The 21,242-nt window shown below is 48.2% G+C and overlaps 4 protein-coding genes across 4 annotated transcripts; 2 read left to right on the top strand and 2 right to left on the bottom strand.

Moving 5' to 3' along the window:
• Positions 1 to 1,786: 1,786 nt before the first annotated feature.
• Positions 1,787 to 2,375, top strand: LOC120842863 (the record flags this gene model as incomplete). Its single annotated transcript, XM_040214049.2, has 2 exons — positions 1,787 to 1,951; positions 2,025 to 2,375. Coding segments are annotated over 2 exons (516 nt in total), but the record flags the coding sequence as incomplete, so codon positions are not given.
• Positions 2,376 to 4,889: 2,514 nt separating this feature from the next.
• Positions 4,890 to 13,922, top strand: LOC120842843 (P2X purinoceptor 7-like). The gene is made up of 4 exons (XM_040214029.2): positions 4,890 to 5,289; positions 6,090 to 6,311; positions 6,670 to 6,835; positions 13,828 to 13,922. Exons 1-3 carry the CDS (start codon positions 5,048 to 5,050, stop codon positions 6,833 to 6,835), a joined length of 630 nt encoding a protein of 209 aa, XP_040069963.1. The 5' UTR covers positions 4,890 to 5,047; the 3' UTR covers positions 13,828 to 13,922.
• LOC120842864 lies at positions 11,798 to 15,826 on the bottom strand. Its single transcript, XM_040214050.1, has 6 exons — positions 15,602 to 15,826; positions 15,222 to 15,408; positions 13,800 to 14,042; positions 12,286 to 12,457; positions 12,086 to 12,231; positions 11,798 to 12,029 (listed from the first exon to the last, which is right to left on the bottom strand). Exons 1-6 carry the CDS (start codon positions 15,824 to 15,826, stop codon positions 11,857 to 11,859), a joined length of 1,146 nt encoding a protein of 381 aa, XP_040069984.1. The 3' UTR covers positions 11,798 to 11,856.
• A 468-nt stretch (positions 15,827 to 16,294) lies between these two features.
• Positions 16,295 to 21,242, bottom strand: LOC120842865 (peroxynitrite isomerase THAP4-like). Its single transcript, XM_040214052.2, has 6 exons — positions 20,616 to 21,242; positions 18,598 to 18,769; positions 18,371 to 18,454; positions 17,951 to 18,296; positions 17,418 to 17,860; positions 16,295 to 16,305 (listed from the first exon to the last, which is right to left on the bottom strand). The coding sequence occupies exons 1-6, from the start codon at positions 20,946 to 20,948 to the stop codon at positions 16,295 to 16,297; spliced, it is 1,389 nt and encodes a 462-aa protein (XP_040069986.2). The 5' UTR covers positions 20,949 to 21,242.

The raw sequence follows: 21,242 nt of genomic DNA, 5'->3' as shown, positions 1-21,242 counted from the left end.
CCAAAGGTAGTCGGGTGCATTGGACCGAGTCCGAGACCCGAGCCCTCATTCAAGTGTGGGAGGATAACCTGCAAGACCTCCGCCGTCAAAAAAGGAATGCCGGCGTCTATGACACAATGGTCCTTCATCTTGGACGCCTGGAGATACACAGGACCCGAAAGCAGGTGGTTGCCAAGATCGACAACCTGACGCATATGTATAGGCAAGTTTCCCTTCTCTTCAACCTCTTTTCTCAGGCAGGAGGGGAAATTAGTGGCCAACTGGGCTAGCGTAAAGCCCCTTGATAAGTGAAAAAGGGCTGCTATTCATTGTAGAAATACTCGAGCACGTGAAACGCGCTACTTCCGGGAAGAAAATGCCGTCTTCATATAGCTCAACTCAGTGCTGCGCTGTGCTACTGCTTTTCCCCAGAACTACACGAGGCACGCGCCTCGTGCATCGACCGACCTTGCGCTATTTATATTAAGTTGTAAAGGATCTTTATGCTTGCGCACACCAGCTCGGAGTGCGTGGAGCGCAAGCTGGCTCTGCTAAACCCAGGCCGCCCCTGCCAGTTTTCGAATTGGATAAGCATTGTGCCCTTCAGTGTAGCATTCTTACTGCAGAGGCTAAATTCATCTTTAACGTAAAGACGTGTCGGCCCTCGGGATGGCAGGCATAGCGCTGTTTTAACTCCAGCACGCCTGTACATTTCTACCTCCCAAGTGCAATAAATAATATATCAATATCAAACATTGAGGGACGCCAATTTTACCTCAGCATCTACTTTGTTAACTCACCTGTTGTGCGAGTGCGCTGCTTGAAATCACTGTACTCTGCTTCATACACGAGTGAACAAAAGTTAGAGGTGCGAGCGCGATCTTAGGGCATGTTATGCACGAGAACGCGTGAAAATGTGCGATATCAAGCCTATGTGGGAAAACGGTGTAGTCTCGTGAACTGTCGGCGGCCGAGATGTTGAGCAGCATGATCAAAACTCAAGCACAGCCTTAGGGCATCAGTCGATCACATTCTGCGCAACAGTAGTACGTCACGCGCAACTCTTTGGCTTGATAGCAGTTGTAAGCCGAGAGCCTCGACTATGTACTCGTGGTCGTAAAAACACCTTCGTTGAAAATAGCGATTATACACTACTCAAATATACTTCTGCTATACTTTTTTTTTCAATTGGCAAAGCATCGGTTGCTGTGCGGTGCCACACAACACTTGCAAACTCGGCGAGAACAAATTGGACTGCAAAATAAGCGAATAATACACAGATAACTTGAACATTCCTTGATCAAACGAGAAATCAAGTCCAGTCATTGAGTGACTGAATATTAAACAATAGCTTTAAATCATTGGCGAAAAGCAACAACCCAAAACCTTTTACGCACAATTCGATGTCACTAATAAAAATAAGGAACAATGGTGGGTCAAGGTTGGACCCCTGAAGGACACCAGATGAAGGAACAAAGGCATCAGAAAGAATATTTAAAACTTGCACACTGCTTTTATTGTTGGTAAGGTAACATGTTTGGGGAGAACAAATACTGTTAAGAAGTTTTTCGAGGACATGCTCACAAGCAACATCAAAAAAGTTTTGCAGCTTCAAGAAAAAATGAAAAAACAAAATAAATGTCTTTTTGTTGTAGTGCTACATTTTTTTGGAGATAGCACACCTTCAACAACAAGAGGAATTATCATTTTAACACCGCTGAAAATGTTGCGCTAAGTTGTCCATTCCAAATTTGTTTACTTAGCAACTACAAAACCTTTCATTTTATATATTTCTCCGGGACGCTAATTACAATTTCTATGTTTCTTCAGGACGCTGCTCAAGGGGTGTACGACCGGATCAGAAGGAATTTCGTGGATATATTTCTACGAGCTGCATCGGTTTTTAGGTGCTCTGCCCATAAATGACTCCAGCCTGGTTGAGGAATGCATCGACTTTTCAGACGTAGCAGAGGTATGTAAAATATTTGAAGCTGCAATCATTTTCACACTTTCGTGACCTTGCTTAACACAAGTTATCACCATAGGAAAACATCATAGAGGTTACGACCAAGGAGGATGCTGTCGCTGCAGACCCCGACGAAGACAATCAAAACCAGGACCTTGACCTGCCCGGCACCAGCGCAAAGCTCATGAGCGTTGGAGCCAAGAACAAGACAGGCTCCAGAAATGCAGGTCCTCAGCAGCCTGCAAAAAGAAAAAAAGTGGCTGAAAAGCAGTTAGAGTTCATGAAAGGACTGCTGGACGAGCAACGTGCCCTCCGTCTCTGCTGGGAGAACTCCAGGAGCTCGGAACTCGCCCTCAGAGAGAGACAGCTGAACCTCCTTGAGAACATGCAGCAAGATTTTGCAAGCATGCGCCGCAGGATGGAAAAGTAAAGGGATACCAAAATGTATAAACTTACCAAAACCTGAAAGCAATAAACTTTTTTACCTATTTGAAACAGACGGATGATGGGGAGTAGTTGGGACAAGGACCTCAGGCAAAGGGGTTTGTGTGTGCCCCGTTTAATCGTCCATTGTCCCCAGATTTTGTAAGACATTATATGTCAACCAGCTCACTTGTTTAATAACATTGTCTTCAAAATATACTTTTGTTTGAAACATGCACTATTGATAAAGTAGCTGGAAAAAGTGATGCTCCACCAGGAGATAAACCTTCTCATTACAAGAGGGGTGACTGTTAGGGCTAGTTGGTTGGTCATTTGATTGAGCGCGCGCAGCAAAGACAAGGACGAAGGGCGGACAGGACGTTTAGTTTGTGTCCTGGCCTTCTTTCGTCCTCGTTTTTGCTGCACATGCAGGAGTTTTATGAACTTTTCATAACAGTTCTTAAGGAAACACGAGTACTAACATTGAAACCCCTCAGTTAGGGAGTTAAACCATATACATGATTTGTTTTGCTGGAACTCAGTAGCTTACCATGATAGATGGCTACCAGCTAATCGTCACGCAATCCAAGCTCCGGATGTGCTGCGAAGTAGTTGACCAGAGCTGCACGCACGCTTGGGCCACTGTCCTCCTCAGCTTCTGTGGTGCAGACTGACTGGTTAGCACGCATTTTTTCAATGTCCTTCATTGTGTCCTTCAGCCTTTGGGGGTCCACAGGGTCATTAAATCGCTCGCAGACATTGTGCAAAATGCAGCATGCACGAACGACAGAGTTCACATTTTCTATTCTTGTCTCAGTCCTCTTCATGATGATCCTAAATCTCGCCTTCAACCGGCCAAAGGCATTTTCTACGATTCGTCTGGTTTTTTTAAAGGCAGTAGTTGTAGTCTCCTTGGGGCACTGATAACTGTGTGCCATGCGGGAATGGCTTCATGAGGTTTGGTGTCAATGGAAATGCCTGGTCGCAGAGCACGATGGGTGGTACGGCAGTCCCATTGACCACCAGGGGTGTCTCTGCCCGAAGACTGCTGAGCAGCGCTGGCAGCCTTGAATTGCGGTACACGTGGGCGTCGTGGCACTTTCCAGGTGAACCGACGTTAACGTACCGAAATGTGTACCGATGGTCCACAATGGCCAGAAGGATGATGCTGTACCTTAAAGGAAAAAACAAGAAATAATCAGTGTGAGGATACACAATGCTAGCACTCAATGAAGAAACTAACAATGGAGTGCAGTAGTGAGTTTGTATTTAAACTCCACCTTCGGTCAGCTGCGTGGAGGTACTCGCAGTGAATAGGTAGCAAGACAATTGTGGTGATTGGCCGGGGTGGGTCGCTTGTCGGGGGTTTCCACTTGTGGTGGGATGAACGGCATTGGTTGCTTATGCTACACCACAAGGTGGGGTCTGCCCTAGAGTACTTCACGAAAGACGAGCTACAATGTTAACCTAGGAAAGGTTAACATGGCGACAGTGTTTACGTTTGTTTAGGTAAGGACAAGGTAGGAGTTGCACACGACAAGGTTTGTTGGATACTTAGATGTTTCTGTGAGCCAGGTCAGTCAGGGATGCTACAAGGAGTTGCCAGCAATAGCATAAGTGCATGGAGACACTCGTATATATACTCCGTTCCACCTTCAGTCCGAGCGCACTGGGCGCCCACGAGCTATCCCAGCCGATCCAGCGTCGGGAGAAAATCGCGTGACCTTTCGGTTGGCCAGAGCGACGCAGGGAGCTCAAGGTCACAAGACACTCTCTCAACGCTGGATTGGCTGGCATAGCTCCTAGTGTCAGCCGCGCTCGGACTGAAGGTGAAACGGAGTATAGTAGCGGGTGGTGAGTTGCTTGCGGTGGTTAGCTTACAGTGAAATTGACTATTCTGTGTGAAACCTTATGTAACCCTTTCCCGCTTGGATGGTGGAAAACCATTTCCAGTATTTTGTAAATAAAAAAAAATGGCTGGCATGAATAATCTTGCATTGTGGGGTTATTGAGTTGTATGTGGTGAGTAGTTTGTGGAAAACCATGCATAGTGAGTTAAGCTTTGAGTTGCATGGTGGATTGTGGCACATGTTTAGTTGCTTGGTAGGAAAGTACATGCGGAGAACATCTTTCTTTGTTATGAGTGATCACTTGCTTCACGGGATGTGAAGGGAGTGTATGCAAGTGAGAGCATGGGGTTTAACAGTGACGATTGTGATGGAGGCGATGTACTGGTGCCTGGAACGCATAATCGACTGGTGCGTTTACCTGGTCTTCATTTTTGTACCCTCGATTTCCTGCTCGTGGCATTATCATTGTTAATGTTGCTGCCCGCTGCGACCCGTGCCGGTGGCACAGAGCCCTGCATGGATTCTGGCTGACCTTAAAGGGATACTGAACTGTGAAATCGGGTCGACGTTTTTGGTCTTAATCGCAAGAATGGCACGTCATTTAATTTTTACTGGCGCTGGTAAAGCGAAAATACCACGTAAATTTTAATAAACCAGAAAATAAGCATTTTAAGGTGCCCCTGGTGAGCGTCTCCGGAACCTCGCTTCGTGACGTCAAAGACCTCAGAGACCTCGCGCAGCTGCCTCAGGAGACGCGAAAAATCACAACTTTGTTGGTTTGCTGTCACCTGTGACCTGCCGCGTTTACCTCGAGCTCGGTGGCGTGGTTATGGCGACACGTGCGTGCGCCAAGAGCGGCAGCAGCAGCAGCAGTAGCTGCAGCGGGAGCGACGCAGTACCGTCGGATGAGGAGCGCGAGCACCTGCCAGCGAAGAGGCGTAAGGTGCTGCCTTACGCCTGCGACCCGTCCGCGACGTCGGACAGTAATGAAACTTCAACGGAGCCAGCAGCGGAGTCCTCGCCAGACGCTCTGCCGCGAAGTGACAGGCGGCGGCTACTCAACACACGCTGGTAAGAACACGCGCACATGGCGCAGCGTATGTCTTGCATAGGCCCGGGAGAGCGATTGTTTTGGGGTTGCGCGAAGTTGACTTGCAGCCTCGAAGAACCGATTGTTTTGGGGTTGCGCGAAGTTGACTTGTAGCCTCGAAGAACCGATGATAAATGGGGTTTTATATATTATGTTATCAGGTGTACTAGTGACTGACATGCTCTTGGTATCGCCGAGCGGCGGCGAGTAAGCTCCAACCTGAACTTATCGGCTCCATCGTTTGGGCTACAGAAAGATGCGCCTCCTTTTGCTAGAAACTGTCAGTGCTAAGGCAGGGGCTACCCGTGCACCTGTCCCGCGAAGGCGCGTTAGAAATTGGATGCATCAGCTGCGTGCGGGCTTGAACCTGCACGTAGTGCCGATACACCGTCGAAGTACTCACGTGCGCGCTGTACGTTTTTTTTTGTTGTTTTTTTTTATTATGCACGTGTTTGCGCAATGCTGGGCCCCAGGTTGGGCACTCAGGCCTTTGTGGCATGGGCAGCACTGCTTTTTTGCGGCCCTCTATGCCTGGGTCAAAGATTCCGGAATATGAATAAAGTATTACTATATTATTATACGCAAAAATGTAGCTGCTGTATAGTGACTGCATCGTGGTTGTGGATACTCCCAAAAGGCATCTGAGGCTTGAGCAGTGTTTGGGTGACACAATTGGATTGAGAAAAGAAAGAGGCAAAGTGTGTAGCCACACCAGTGCCCACACAGCATTACAGAAATGTTGACATATGCACTAATTCATGTTTCTACCTTTGGGAAACAGGTGCTGCTGCGAATCCCGGTGTGGCACCATGTCCACACCAGTGGAAAGTGTGTGCTGCAAGGAGCAGTGCAAGGTCAAAGAGAAGGCTGGGAGCCTTCCCTGCATCACGGCACACAGGCTCTTCGAGCTGTACTGCCTGGACAGGGATATCCTGGACCTAGAGTACAGGAAGCTGAGAGTCTGCCGGCCTCTCAGCACAAGAAACATAAAGGAGATAAATGCGTACGTACAGTCAAACTAAATTAGTATACTTTTTTACTATCATGTGCACCGCTTTGTAAATAAAGGGAGGATGCAAAGCGAGATTTGCATTAGATGAACCAGAAAAGGCAGTGCCTCAATGTTGGCAATTGAAGTTTCCGACACAGGCAGGTTTTTATTGGTGGCCTGAAAAACATACCCAAAATTTAGAAGCAAACCATTCATTACATGCTTGCTCGCTCGAATATGCATGTTTTAATGAAACTACAGCTTGTGGCGTCTTGCTGCTGGCCATCGAACTAAAAACAATGAATGCCTTCTAGTTCCAAGTGGATACCTGGCAGTGTAACTAAATAACTTTATTATGTTATCATTGCAGTAAGTACAGGTACACGGCATACTGCCAATTTGTTTGGTGGATACACGGAAGGCTCGGAAAGGAGAACCGGGTCACCTTGCCCAGCTGCGTGGTGACCAGGGTCCGCAAAGAGTTCCCCGCCCCGAACCCTGCAGACTACACGGGCTTCAAGCAGTCAAAGTGCTGAGTAAGTTTGCATGCTATCTACCTTCAAACCTCCTAAATATGTATCTTTTCCTACCAAGCACTTGGGAGCAACAGCTTGCACGAGCAGTACATAATTAATGTTAGAATGAAGAGATCAATATTTGACATATAAGAAACTCACTGTTTATTGCAAACTAACCAATTTTTTACTTTACAAACAATGTGTAACAACGATCACAGACTGGAGACGAGGAAATGGGCCAGAGACGTTTTGAAAAGGAGCTCATGGCAAGGAGCTAGTGGCCTGGGAGCGCATGGCCCAGGGCTTGTGCTCGGAACACATGAGATTGACACGTCAGATCGAACTGCTTTGTTCCTTGTGCATAGTGTAAATAAATGTTTGCATCAACGTAACCAACAATGACACCAGAAGTTCATGCATTTTGTGCGGAAACCCGCTACGTAACGATTCGACGAAGGGAATCTGGTAGACCGAAGCAATACCTATCGAACGAAAGAAGCAACGTTCCATCGAGACAAGACTGAAAGATCATGGACATCCTCAAGAAGAAACGGAAGACTCTGCAAACACAAGTAACTAAACTCCTCAGCGAGGCAAAAGAATTATTTCAGCTGACTCCAGCAGTCATCGATGACCTAGAGATTTTGATTGAGTGCATAAGCCTCTCTCGGGATCAACTCGGCCACGTAGATGCCGCGATCGAGCCTTTGATTACCGAAAGAGACGTGAAAATGGAGTTCACGCAAATCATAGATTATACTGACAAGATTGTCACATGCCTCACGAAGCTCAGAAAGAAGGCGAAGGGCGTGGAGAACAGCCAACGAGCAAGTGGTCCCTCGAACGATTGGAGAGCAACAGCCGTAGAAAGTCAAGCTTCCAAAATTAGAATTTATCAAGTTCAACGGCAACCGGAAGAATTGGCAAGCATTATGGGAGTGAAACCACAATCCACGAGAATCCGGAACTGACTCCATCGAAAAAGTTCAATTACCTGAGATCAGCGCTTACCGGAGATGGATCAGCTGCCATCCGAAACTACAGCCAACCGCTCAATGCTATGCGGACGCGATCGACCTTCAACAGCAGCGGTTCGGCAAGCAAGAGACTCTGGTACACAACCACATGGAAAGTCTGATGGACATCCAGAAGGTACCACTACAGGGCAATGCCCGAACCCTGCGTCGTTTGTACGACAGTCTTCAGGCGCACATCTGGGGACTTGGAGTACTGGGTGTGGGCGAGGAATCCTACTGCGCCATGCTCTACTCGCTCCTACTGCTAGCACTACCGAAGGACATGTCCCTGGATTACAACCGGAAGATGTCGTTGGAGGACACCAAGAACGCCACCGCAGTGACGGGCACCAGTCCCGAGTCTCCAACAGAGAATGTTCATCTAAGAGCTCTACAGACTCTACTCAAATTTATTCGAGTTGAAGTCAAGAGCTGGGAAAGGACGTCAGAGGAACAAGAGGACGACTTTGGCGGTAAGCCTGCAATTCGTTTCCCTAAACAAGAACTGCCGAAGAAACTTTCAAACTACACAAACCTTCGAAACTCTACCGCAGCGGCCTTGTATGGCAAGACTGAAGGCTTAGAGTGTTAGTTCTGCAAATCCGAAGAACACGCCACACCTGACTGCAACGCCAATATTGAGCTCACTGAGAAAAAAAAACAAAGATTGCAGGCTGGCAACAGATGCTTTCGTTGCACAAAAGCAAACCACACGGCGAGAATGTGCCGAAGCACGCCGTGTTGCACCAGGTGTCAAGGATGGCATGCGCCTACTATGTGTGACCCGGATTACGTACTGGAACGACTTTTCGCGGTGAATAAAACAGAAAGCGAAGATAAAACACCGGTCAGTCTTCAGATCAATGGAAAGAACTGCAAGCCAGCAGTGTTCTTGCAGACGGTGACCGCATGGGCCGAGAACAAAAACAAAAGAAGACTATCCCGAATTCTTTTTGACAGCAGCAGTCAACGTTCCTTCATTACGGAGGAGCTGTCCCAGAGACTCGGTTGCAAACAACTCGGGATGGAGATCCTCACGTTCGGCGTGTTCAGAGGCGAAAGCACCGAACGTATGTTTCGCAGGGTGCAGCTTACTTTGCGGGACCAACGGTACTACAAAAAATATGAAATCGACATGCTAGAAACACCTACCATCTGCGAACAAAATCTCCCGAGCCCAGATTAATCCATCGTCGCGACATTAAAGGAGCTCAGTTGCTTAGTAGGAGATGCCATGACCGGACTGGAACATCGGGGCATCGATATCCTGCTTGGCCCAGATCACTACTGGGAGTACATCATTGGAAAGATTCACCGACAGAGGAAGCTTGACTGCAGTGCAGCCCGTATTCGGATGGGCGGTTCAGGGACGAAAAGGGTCAAGCTCCCCGGTTATTAGTTGCTCCAGGGTGGTCATGCGGAGAACGGCGGTCCAAGAGCCCGAACCCATGCCAAGCCTCAAGCAATTCTGGGAACTTCAGAGGATGGGTGTCATCGACGCATCGGTGGACGATCCTTCGGATATGTCATGCGAGACTCCGAAACTATGATCGCCAAGACCAATGGGAGGTGCGAAGTCGGCCTTCCATAGAGGGCAGACATCAGGTTGGCAAATGACAAGGTTGCTGGAATGCCACAGAAGAACTGCAATGTGTGACATGGCACCACCTGCCGGGAAAGGAGAACCCCGCCGACCTCATGTCACGAGGTCTGACCACCTTGGATTGGTCTCCACTCCACTCTGTTGTTCGGGGACCAGTTGGTTGCCGCTGCCAGCTAAAGAATGGCCCAAGGAGAAGCGCGAGGAGCCACCTCGATATAAGCTCGAGGAGAGGGGACCGAGAGCTGACATATTGGACATTTCAACACCATCTGCAACGTTGCTTGATGTCACCGCATTCAGCTCAGCTTCAAAACTCAACAGAACAAGAGTGTGGATGTTTCGATTCCTTCACAACGTTAGGTCAACGGGAAAACAATCGGGGCCTCTGACTGCAGAGGAAATCCAAGGAGAGCGGACATATTGGCTAAAAGCTAATATCGGCGTTTGCCGCCAAGCTTCGACGTGCGACCAGCAGAACCGAGACCCCATCCACTTCTCCTCTTCGAGACTTCAGTAGTTTCATCAACCAAGAGGTAGTGCTTCGCATAAGAGGGCGACTCCGATCGAACAACATGACATACGATGAACGAAACCCTATCGTACTACTGAAAGAGCATCGATATTCCACGGTACTTGTGATCGACGCTCACAGGATGGTGTTACACGCAGGAGTAAGACACACTCCAGTCCAGCTCCGCGAGAGGTATTGGATCCTTCGGGGTACGAGAGCTGGTGAAGAAGATGCTGCGCTGTGTGTAACGTGCCAGCGATTTAGTGCTATTCCGGCGAGTGCTCCAGTGCTCCAGCGGGACCTCTGCTGCGTACGAGAACGACGCAGGCTGAACCTTTCGAGGTAGTTGGTGTAGATTTTGCAGGACTGCTGTACATACAGGCAAAGGACGTCGTACATCACGCTGTTCACTTGTCCAGTGGCGCGGGTGGTCCACTTGGAGCTCGTACCAGACGTTTCAACGAGAAGTTTTCTTGTAGCTGCCCGTAAGTTTGTGTCATGGAGGGGACTTTGCCGCATCATCTACTCAAACAATGCGCTAACCTTCAAGCGAGCCTCCAGAGACCTGGCAGAACTTCGGAAGATCCTACGACACTCAGAAGTGGTGAATCACTTCGCCAATGCAACCATCGAGGGGAGTTTTATTGTTGAGCGCGCTCCTTGGTGGGGAGGATTCTACGAGCGACTGGTTTGATACGTGAAGGTGGGACTAAGAAAAGTGATCGGGAGAAAAACTATGAACGCAGCAGAAGAGTTGTCCACAGTCCTATGCGAAATTGAGGCGATGCTAAATTCTTGTCCCCCAACATTCGTTTACAATGAGCTTGACGAAGGCCAGCCGCTCACACCGACTAGCTTTTTCAGGGGAGGACGACTGACAGCACTTCCAGTGGCTGAAAGAGAAGACTTTGCGTCGTCTCCAGAGATGCTCCGAGAAATATGGAAACAAAGGAAAGCATTCTTTAACAGACTCTGGGTAACGGGAGGTCAGACTACCCGAGAGAACTTCGATCTGCCCTTGAAACAAAAGGCCAGCAATCGCCACGTCTGGAGGTGGGCGGGCTCGTCCTTCTGAAGGAACAGCTCCCACGTTTACTCCGGAAGATAGGAATAGTTGAAAAGGTTTTCTGTGGGCGAGACGGCAGGATTTGTGCATGTATAGTGCGCCCGGACAGGGGCAGTCTTCTGAAAAGACCAACTTCTCTATCCGCTAGAGATAACAAATTTAAAATGGGGTAACACCCATTCGGTGGGGAGTCTGTACCAACAATCGGAGACCTAAGACGAGAAAATGGGCCACAGAGGTTTGGAAAAGGAGCTCGTGGCAAGGGGCTGGCGGCCGGGGGCTCGTGCTCGGAACAGATGCGATTGACACGTCAGATCGAACTGCTTTGCTGCTTGTGCATAGTGTAAATAAATGTTTCAAGTTCCTGCACAATGTACTGTCAGGGAAAAATGATATGCAAACAGAGGAGCGCGTGGCTTGCGGTACAGGTTGCGCTGCCTGGAAGTGAGCCTAGGGGCGAAGGTGCGTGGCCTACTCCGATATGTTTATGCTCTCCGCTTGGCGCTCCCTAAGCTTCATCAGTGCGTCTCTTAGTGCACTGAAAGCTACCACCTCTATCTTTGCTCGCTCCGAGAGAGTGCGCGCTTTAGCTGCTACAAGCAGCAAGCTTCCTTGTGCCGCATGCGCCGAGTGAGCAAAGATAGTGGTGATAGCTTTCAGTGCACTAAGAGGCGCACTGCTGAAGCTTGGGGAGTGCCGAGCGAAGGGCGTAAACGCATCGGGTAGGCCATGCACCCTCGCCCCTAGGCTCGCTTCCAGGCGGCGCAGCTTGTACCGCAAGCCACGCGCTCTTCTGTTCGCATTTGATTTTTCCCCGACAGTACATGTTCCTTCAGCTTCAGCTTAGCAGTTGAACCGGGAACGGTGGTTAGAGATGAGCAGGTCATTGTTGGGGCGTTCATATTCACTGGACAGAGTTGGGGGAGCCTCGACACAGTTGGCCTTTCGTGCAGCTCGGTACGACGGGTAGTGGCAATTGAGGGCGAGGGTTTCCTTCATGAGCTCTTGTACATAGGCTGAAATTAAGACTAGATGTTAGAAGCTGGTAGTTGTACTCGTTTTGACATCTTACCGTATGTGCAGGGCCCTTTCATGGGAGATGCAATTGGCCTCTTTGTTTGTTTAGGCCGCTTGACCAGGAACCTTTTTTTGCCTTCCTTAGTAGTCGCCTGTGGCCTGTCGCTGTTTTCGTTGAAATGCAGCGCTGCCACAAAGACTCTGAAAAGTTAAGACTTTAGCGGGCACATGCAAACAATTGGTTAGCTTGCATACCTTGCCTGCATGCTCTCGTAACCGAAGTGTGTCGACTTCGGTGCGAACTGGTTCACAGTGCTGTGAAAGCACTCAGTTGCGTAGGTTTGCGCTGAGGTTGAGAGCTGCGGGATGTCCTTCAGCAGTGGCTTTGACAGCACGATGCTCTTTAGCTTGTCGTGTGCCTGAAGTCCTGGATAAAGTAGGACACTTGTATTACAGACTGTGTGGTTTCAAATCTGCTATTACAACAATAACACTAAGGCTCATAAGAAAAAGTAGTAGTTTTGTGTAATTAAATTAAAAATATATGATATCCAGAGGTTAATAAAAGGGTTAGAGCTGATGAGAACAGATTAAATTGGGTAAGTTTAATAGGCTGCTACCAGTCCTGCTTACTGCCCGTGTTTATGATGCCTAGATTTTTTTATCGAATAGACCAAGCGATGCCGATTTTAATTTTGCAAAGCCATGATGCACCAAATCGTCATGCTTGGTTGACTCGTGTGCCCGAACATGTAAGTACAGGTCCCAGCGGTCCGTATAAACACCGCGCGGTAACGATGCACGCGGAAGAAAGCTGAAGCTACCACCTATCGGCTCACTCCCCTCTACCAGCAGTCATAGGTTCTTCCCTGGCTGCCACACGGACTAACCAGTATAGAGAGCCAGTAAACTTGCCACATTCATAATCAGACACCTTGAAACTAAGAACCAGTACAACAACTTGGTTGAAATTGTTAAAGAATTCAACCTGAGGCCAATTCAAAAGTTTTATGTGTGATCAAATTGCGGTTCCACTAGAAAAGGCACACCAGGGCCCGTTTGCTTGAAGCGCTAACTATGGCTACAAATTGACTGCAGTACCTAGGCGAGGGATTTTGAAATCACGCGACTGGCTCGGTAGAGATGCGGGGAAACATGGCAGTGCCCCGGTGAGTTAGCGCTGCTCGCTTTGGAACTAATATGTCGTTGTAGCTGCAGTATCGGGTGCGTTAATCAGCAACGAATGGTGCAGGAGCCTTCACTTTGCCTTACCTCACTTAAATCGCAAAGCATGAGCAATGACCTTGCCACATTTTTTAGTCTTTCCATTCTGGCCATTTCTAAGCCTAAATGAATGCGATAATTGTCAGCATGGCAACGTCTTTGGAAAACGGATTGCCTTGACTGAATCGGCCGGGTATTCATACCACACAAAAGCAGACAGCGTCGCAGCAGACCTTTTTCTAAATACCCAAGCATTGAGGAGAACGCTGAAAGTGTAATTCTATGGTCCACGAGCGCTGGTCTTCCTCTTATAAACGATTCAAAGTAAATAATCATAAGGCTTTGACAAGCATGCGTGCAAGGCAAAATTTGTTTTAGACTTGTGGGCAGACCAGCATGTCTGCCCACATCTCATTGCGCAATGTGTGGCACTGCTATCGGCCGGACCTGTTTGTTTGCAAACATGAGTTGGTGTATACTTCACAGCATCACTTGGTATGAAACACTAACATGTCAACACTGTTAATATGCTGTGGTCTACTTGCCCTCAGGAAGCCACTTTTTCTTCCCCAGGTCTCCGTGCTGGCACCTTGGATACAGGGGGTCGGCATGTTCGTGCAAGTCAGCCACGTGTCCCACCAGGGAAGTCCACTTAGGAAGGATCTCCTCTGGCGCTCCATCGCTGGATTCCGCACACCAATAGAGGTGCTTGACAGTTGCCTGCACCCAGTCTTGGAGTCCCACAAGGGATTTGAGTTTCCCAGCTGAGACCATGCGTTTCTTGATGCCTGAAAAATGAAGCATTGTATTCATTCTGCTAAGCACCAAGCTTACATTGCCAGAAACAACAGCTTGACAAAATAAAGAGTTCATAATTAAATAATTATGAACACCAAAAACAAGAAAAACCCAATCCTGCCCCATTTTCTCAAGTATAAAAAAAACATGGCGATACCTCACTCTAGGACACTTTACTTTTTAGACGCTTTCGTCGAGTGTAAAGTTTGTGCCTGCGGTCTTCGATGCTGCGCAAATAGTTACGGGACGGAAGAAACATCAAAACCCAAGCAGTTTGGGCTCCAAGTCGGCATGCGCATGGCCTGGTGAGCGAGATCGTTCCCAACCGCTCTGGGGACGCCACCTCGCCCAACCTTGCCAACCGCGACCGGACCCTGAGGCCGAAAGGCTCTGGCACAGCCAGGAACGGCACCGAGGTTGGAGCTCCTCTTTCTGCCTAGCATGCAGTGCTCAGAGCTATCGGCGTCTGTCCTTGCACTGAAGGCTCTAGGGACTCCTTCGGACACGAAGGTCCTATTTCGCGAGGCCTGGACAAGGGCCGCTTTACCGAGCAGATTTGCTATATGTCGCTCACATAGTTTGACAATAAAAGCTTGCGGTTCTTCTCTGGAGAAAATATTGCGGGCGACCACACGGACTGCTCTCCGCCGCCGCCGAGGGTGGCTGCCGCCATGTTCTCAGCTGTTCGCTTGCTCCCAGAGCGGGTGCCTTCCCATAATCCTCCCCGATCCAAATTGCGATGCAACCTCCATTTACATGTTTTGAATAAATGTGCATTCGCCATCTCAATCCACCTCTGTCTAGCGACTTGAATGCGATGCGCTCTCCTACTGTATTGTTTGTTTACATCACCGCATTGAATGCGACAACTGGATTCGATGCGACTAAGCCGCATTCATGTAAACACGGCTTATGTTTCAGCTTATATTGTACTGCAGCGAAAACTAGAAGCGCAAGCTCATGGCCTTGGCAGCTGCTCCTGCTGCACGAGAGCTTGTGCCGCCGAGCAGTTGCCATACAGCAAGGAGCTCCCGCTTGTAGCCTTTCCTGCAGTACAACATACGCAGAAACAAAGTATAGTGGCAGGCAAGGGTAGGAGTGTTCTGCAATTAAATGTTTTTTTTTTTTTGTTTTTGCATAACCTGGAACCCCGATTACTTATGGCTCACCTTTTGCAACGTGCCAGCAGTCGAACATGTGCCGAATCTGGGGGTACCACTTGGCAAGGAATGACTTGATCATGGAGTGGCGATCAGTGATGATTCCTCCCACAGTCAATCCATTGGCTTCACAAATCAGTAGAGTCCTTTTCAGGCCCTCGAGCTCCATTGCCCAGCTGCCCTTCGTTTCGTTGGACTGAAGTGACAAATAAAACATTGCATTATCACACCGAACATGAAGTATCCAGAACGAAGTCAACTAGAGCTGTTGAATGAGACAACCCATGTCTGAAACAAGTTGTTTTCGCCATTCATTTTCAATTAATTACAGAAAGGTTTCATTCCAGAAGAACAGAAGCATCAGAACATTTATAGCAGGGGAAATTTACCTGCACTGTTTCCACATGGAGAACCTTCTTCGTTGACACGTCGACGACGGTGTACGTTCCATATTTTGCTGAGTGCCCGGGGGAGTCTGACCGCCCATCACCAGCGAGGACCAGTTCTCGTCCACTTGCTTGCTCGAAGAGCTCGTTTTGTTTCCTGTTACACACCTGGAAGTTTATTTGCAAAGACTTTTGTAAACAAACAAAAATCCTGAACATGCTTTTCATTTCACCTATAAGTATACTGCAAGCTTCTTTTCTTTATGTGAACGTCCATGGAAGTTCAGCATTTAAGTTTGAATCCCAGTAAATGCGATCAAAGCATTGACAAATTGTAATTCGTCTTTCTTTCTTTTCAAAATGAGGGGATGAAATGCTCCGAGTCGTGAGTATAAATATTGAAGGCACATATGCACTACTAGGTAGATTGGCAAAACACTTTTTTACTTTCTATTATCTATGCAAGGGCTAGTTGATGAATAGCTTTTGACATTTTCCGTATTGAAACTCAAGAAGCATAGTTTTGCACTTATTTAGGTCGCATACACCCCTGCCTGTTCAGGTCTTGTTCCCCTCGTAGCAATCAACAAGGACAGTTTGGCTGCCGAGGAGCCGCCTTCTCAAGAGCGGGCTCGTTTTTTTAACCTTGAAGAAATGCCACCCCGTATAAAAAATAGAGTACTCGCCGATTAATCTTTACGATCGGCCTGGGAAACATTTATTTTTGATTCTTTTACTTATTCCCCAAATCAAAATCTGCCCTTTACACTGTACACTTATCCAGTAGGTGCAATCAGTCACGAAGCAGGAGAATAAGAACTAATTAAAAACGTTGCCTCCACGTTTAGAAACACATAGGGCGACAATTCACCCACATGAAATGCGGCGAGCCTTCGAGCTTGAAGTATGTGCCATGAACCCTGTATATACTTGCTTTGCCCACACAGTTGGTACCTTTCCACCCCAGGAGTGTGGTAAAAATAGGTGCAGAGGAACAGAGGACATCTCAGCTCTCCCTATTTACAATATTTTCCAGCACATAAGTTGTTTCTTTCCTCAAATTCCTGTCACTGCATCTTACACAGAGGTGCGACTTACACCGCTTTTTTTTGCAAGTATAAGCCATAGCTGTGCAAGGCCGTATCAAAGTTACAACAAAGGAGAATCGGCAGAGCCTGTAGTTTGTATGGCATCGCACAGACCTAGATCCATTAGATGTAGCCTCGGATGCTGCAGTGTATTGAATCGTACAGACCTAGATCCATTAGATGTGGCCTTCGGGTCGGCGGATCAGCTTTTCCTTACAATTGGAACCTTGGCAATATGCCGGCTTCCAGCAGAGCTTACAGCCGGCCATATCAGAACAAATTTCCCACGGTAGTTCGCAAGAACATTGAAGCTGGCTCTTACTTGTGCTTATATTACAATATACATATGACAGCTTAACAATGCAGTTTTGCCTTGCGGCCCGTATAAAGATGTGCCACCTATAGACGTTTGCAAGTATGGCCTCGGGGCGCCGCCACCTTGCCCAGTTGGAGTGCACTTGGGCGCATTAAATTCGATTACGATGCCTCACTAAGGTGTCGTAATCAGACTATGGCCGCGCCCAAGCACAACCCAACTCGGCAAGATGGAGGCACCCTGAAGACGCACTTGCAAACATGTATATATCAAGCTTTTTGTAAAAACAGCCGTTTATAGGAGTGTGCGACTTGTAGACAGAAACATATGGTGCTTCCTACGCATGTACTACACCATTCAGGATCCCATAGGAGTGCTGAGCCTGAAATATTGGCACCTAAAATACACCTCTCACAGGAAAGGAAAAGCTTGAAAACGTGCCATACCTGTCTGATCGCTGGTAGAAGGAAGGCACCCTGAATCTTAAAGTATGTCTCGTACGATAAACAGGGCACGCCCATCTGGTGGAGGAGCCTTAGCACTTTTTTGACGATGCTCCCAGAGAAGAGCGTTGCTGCAGCTAGGAGCACATCGCCCAGGGCCCTCCTATTCACTGATGGTTGGCTGGTCCAGGTATGTTGGTGGCCATTGTTGCACATTCTGTGCACCCGGAGACATGTCCCTCTGATCTTCTTCTCTGTGATGCGGCACAGTGCAGTGCACTCAGGACAATTACCTAGTAGCTCGTCCAAACAAGACTCGAAAACAATAAACTTTCGTTCCGAGACGTAGTCGATGCTTTTGCTGCTCTCATGCTGACTGAGTGCGCTGTCAGATGCAGTGTTCTGCTGTGCATCCCTGGAATAAAAAAAGAAAAGAAAAAAGCAACCTCTTACACACCCTCTCATACTCGTCACTAAAGATGACATATATCCGACTGATACCAACCTCAGAAAGCCGGTGTCGGACATCATCATGAGGAAGCTAGCGTCAGAGGGGAGGTATAGGCTGTCTGCTTCCACGTGTGGCTCTGGCAGCTCCGTGGGACACTCTTCAACAGACTCTTCCTGGCCTGCACTGGGCAGCTCATTGTTTATTGTTGGCAGCTGTGGTGGGTCCGGTGGTGGAGCTGGTTGTCTGCGCACTGGCGGCTGCGGCGACAGAGTCAGCCCTTCAGGCAACATCCAATCCAATGGAGCCTGGGGGACATGATTTGGTGAAGAAAAACGTGGTGTCACGAGGACAGGATTCGTTTGGGACTTTCGTGATGAAGTCTTCAAGGTGACTTGTATGCCTGTGCCATCATAACGTGTTACAACGATCTGAACAATGCTGCCTTCTGTGAAATTTCTTCTTGCAGATACATACCTCGATTTCTGTAGATGCCCGAGGTCTGCGTAGCAGCGTTCCGAAGGTCAGGTTGAGCCTGTTTGGCATTACTGATGGAGGGGGCTGTTCACAGCAGAGGAAATAAAGTGTCTTTCAAAACAAAATCATCCTTGGCTCATGTAATCAGCAATAGGCTAGATTACCCTAATTTGGCAGAATTCAGTACTAAAATATGTCAGCCGAGTAGTTTCAATTGGCGCACATACCTGAGCTCGAACAAGGTTCTTCGATGCCAGCATTTGCATCATGCATTGGTTCATGTCCAGAGTCAGGACCTTGCTCAGTGTCGTCACCAGAAGGGGTTGACGATGTGCTGACTTCTTCAGCGATGAGTGTGGCCTTTGCTTGTGCCGGTGCCTCCAGCAATTCAGCAATTATCTATAAATGATAGGCATAAAAACTTACAACATGCAAACAAACACACTGTCAATATGCTGCTAACACCCAGATTCTGCTCAAATGAGGGTGACTGGCCCAAGCCCTTATCTTCGTTAGGCTCATGTCACTCTGTGTACCCTCCTCATCTTGACTTTGCTTGAACTGGTAAGCAAATCACACCGTCAAGTGCACAGTCATGAACACTAAGATGAAACGGTCGAATGACGACCGAGGTTAATTAGTGGCCTTGCCTCGAGTCGAGAAATTGAACAACACTTGTAATAACCTCTTGATTGGGGTGCAATTGTCATAAATGGCCAGCTGGTGTTCTTAGTGAACTTTATAAATAAACACCACATTCCGCGAGATTAAGACAGAGTAACTCAGCAAAAGATTTTGCAGTGTTTATTTTTGTTCTAAATTGGCACGCGTTTAGCAGCATCTATTTTTGGCACTAGAATTGATTTTTGCTGCAATTTAATTCCATACACCACCAGGTTTTTAGGCATTCTCGGCACTTGTCGACGTGAAGCATTACTGCGATCATGTATTCAATGTATGGGAAGAACATAGACGAAACAAGATCTTATAAACCGGCACACTGTTTACAAAAAAGCCTGCATTTGCCCACACCAGGTGTGGGGACTGTGCGAACGCAGAAACCGAATTCACGTGAAGTGAAGCCTCTGCGCCTGCGCAGTGCCGTCAAGAGTGCCACCGCAGCTGCGTGACGTCAGGGCCGCGTGTTGGTCTATAACTAAGATATCGTCATAGTAATCAGAAATATAAACAAGGGGTGGAAATATGTACCATAACAAGGTTCTCATTAAAAAAAACTGCAGCGCTCTTTTTCATTTATTTTCCGCAGTTGAGAGAAACTGCCTTCCAGGTTAACACTGAAAAGATGAAGCGACAGCAGCTTGACCACCTCATCAGGGAGAGCAGACCAGAGAGGAAAATGAGTTTTCCAAAACAGAATGATGTATACAGGCACACTTTTCTAAATGGCGTGGCACTCATACTGTGAGTACCCTATTCCGAAATTCAACAGCATCTCCTTATGCGCCACAATGAAGAATAGCACATGCTCAAGATGCCGCGGAGTTTGCACATCCTGCTCAAGCTCGGAATATACCCGCTGCAAACCTAAAGGAAGTACGTAGATCATCAATTAACCACATTCTCCAGGAATGGTTCAGCTCGGTCCTATGTGTCATTTTCAGGTAGCCCAAATCAAAATTCGATATTTATTGGTTTATGCCAAATTTCTCAAATTAAAATTAGCTGGCATTTATCAGTAGTAATAAAGATAAATACCAGCCTTCACAACTGAGCCAAAGGTGCCGGCGCAAGCTCGTAGCTTCAAAGCAAGTTTCTAGCAAATGAGCCCGAAAACCGAGTGCCATCGCTCACCTTATGTTGTACCGCAACGAAGGCAAGAATCGCGAGCTCACAGCGTAGGCAGCTGCCTACGCTGTGAGCTCGCAGGAAAGGCTACAAGCTCGAGCTTGTAGCCTTTCCTGCGGTACATCATAAGGTGAAACAGAGTATAGCTGCAGTTAGTCTCGCCATGTACACGATACCGACAGTGGAGCACCTGCGATTGGCGGCAACCTTTCGTCCGGCTAAGGGCACGATAGCGAACACGGATATAGTACACACTTACCCTGCGCGACGCTGCTAGCGAAAACGCGATCTCGGCGTTTCTCCGCGCTCGTCCTCAAAGGCGAGTTAGCAGGCTTGCGCTAACAGCGTCGCGCAATGTACTACGCTAATCTCACGACCACTCGCATTCGTGCTTTCCTCTCAGAAACAAACAGAAAAATATTTTAGTAACTGCGCTCACCTCTTTCCGTCGCCGTTTTTCCACGGCGCCGCTGTACCGCTCTCGCTTGCGTTTTCGCGTGAAGAGCGATGGCACCACGTCAGGCTTCAAATAGGCCTGTTTTACAGGCAAGCCCAGACTTTGCAGTAACTTCGGGCTCGTCTTGTAGTCCTCGTCTTCGAAGTGCTCCGTGCAAAGACAATCGCCTTTGGCGGGCTTCCATGTTGGCTGGGAAGGACGGGCCGCGCGAATCCACAGCTTCCGCAACGTGGGCTCACTCGGAAACTTGTGCGCAGGCCTGCCGCTGTAACATACGCTGTTCGAGCAGTCTTGTGCAGCGCAGTACCGCGGCATAATTATTGAAGAAACTGGATCAGAATGAGGAACACTCGGCGCGGTTCTCCATTAGGACTGCAGCGGGACAACCGAGTCTGCCAAGGAGCGAGAGGTCTGTGACGTCAGTTCCGCTAGGGCTCCTCCGCGGTGGCGTCAATCGCACCGGCGGCTTCCGGCCGACGGATTGCTCGAACGCGGCTCTTCAATCAAAGAAATATAATAATCCGATCACCATCCCTTGGTATGGTCTTGATTTTTAGGTATAGTAACGTCCCGGGCAGCTCGTCCGGGGCTTATTTTGAAAAGTTCAGA

Source organism: Ixodes scapularis, unplaced genomic scaffold, assembly GCF_016920785.2.
Source record: "Ixodes scapularis isolate PalLabHiFi unplaced genomic scaffold, ASM1692078v2 ptg000178l_1__unscaffolded, whole genome shotgun sequence".
NCBI classification, from domain to species: Eukaryota; Metazoa; Arthropoda; class Arachnida; order Ixodida; family Ixodidae; genus Ixodes; species Ixodes scapularis.
This window is presented reverse-complemented; position numbering and strand designations above follow the sequence as displayed.

What these genes read in the sequence shown, in the direction of transcription:
- LOC120842865 (XM_040214052.2), bottom strand. Translation starts at nt 20,948, where the DNA reads ATGCCGCGGTACTGCGCTGCACAAGACTGCTCGAACAGCGTATGTTAC. An exon ending in AAAAACGGCGACGGAAAGAG is followed by an intron (nt 18,770 to 20,615) that starts GTGAGCGCAGTT and finishes TATCATTTATAG; the next exon opens with ATAATTGCTGAATTGCTGGA. An exon ending in AGAACCTTGTTCGAGCTCAG is followed by an intron (nt 18,455 to 18,597) that starts GTATGTGCGCCA and finishes TGCTGTGAACAG; the next exon opens with CCCCCTCCATCAGTAATGCC.
- LOC120842864 (XM_040214050.1), bottom strand. Translation starts at nt 15,826, where the DNA reads ATGAAAAGCATGTTCAGGATTTTTGTTTGTTTACAAAAGTCTTTGCAA. An exon ending in CTGCTGGCACGTTGCAAAAG is followed by an intron (nt 14,043 to 15,221) that starts GTGAGCCATAAG and finishes TTCATTTTTCAG; the next exon opens with GCATCAAGAAACGCATGGTC. An exon ending in GAAAAAGTGGCTTCCTGAGG is followed by an intron (nt 12,458 to 13,799) that starts GCAAGTAGACCA and finishes TACTTTATCCAG; the next exon opens with GACTTCAGGCACACGACAAG.
- LOC120842843 (XM_040214029.2), top strand. Translation starts at nt 5,048, where the DNA reads ATGGCGACACGTGCGTGCGCCAAGAGCGGCAGCAGCAGCAGCAGTAGC. An exon ending in CGGCTACTCAACACACGCTG is followed by an intron (nt 5,290 to 6,089) that starts GTAAGAACACGC and finishes TTTGGGAAACAG; the next exon opens with GTGCTGCTGCGAATCCCGGT. An exon ending in AACATAAAGGAGATAAATGC is followed by an intron (nt 6,312 to 6,669) that starts GTACGTACAGTC and finishes TTATCATTGCAG; the next exon opens with TAAGTACAGGTACACGGCAT.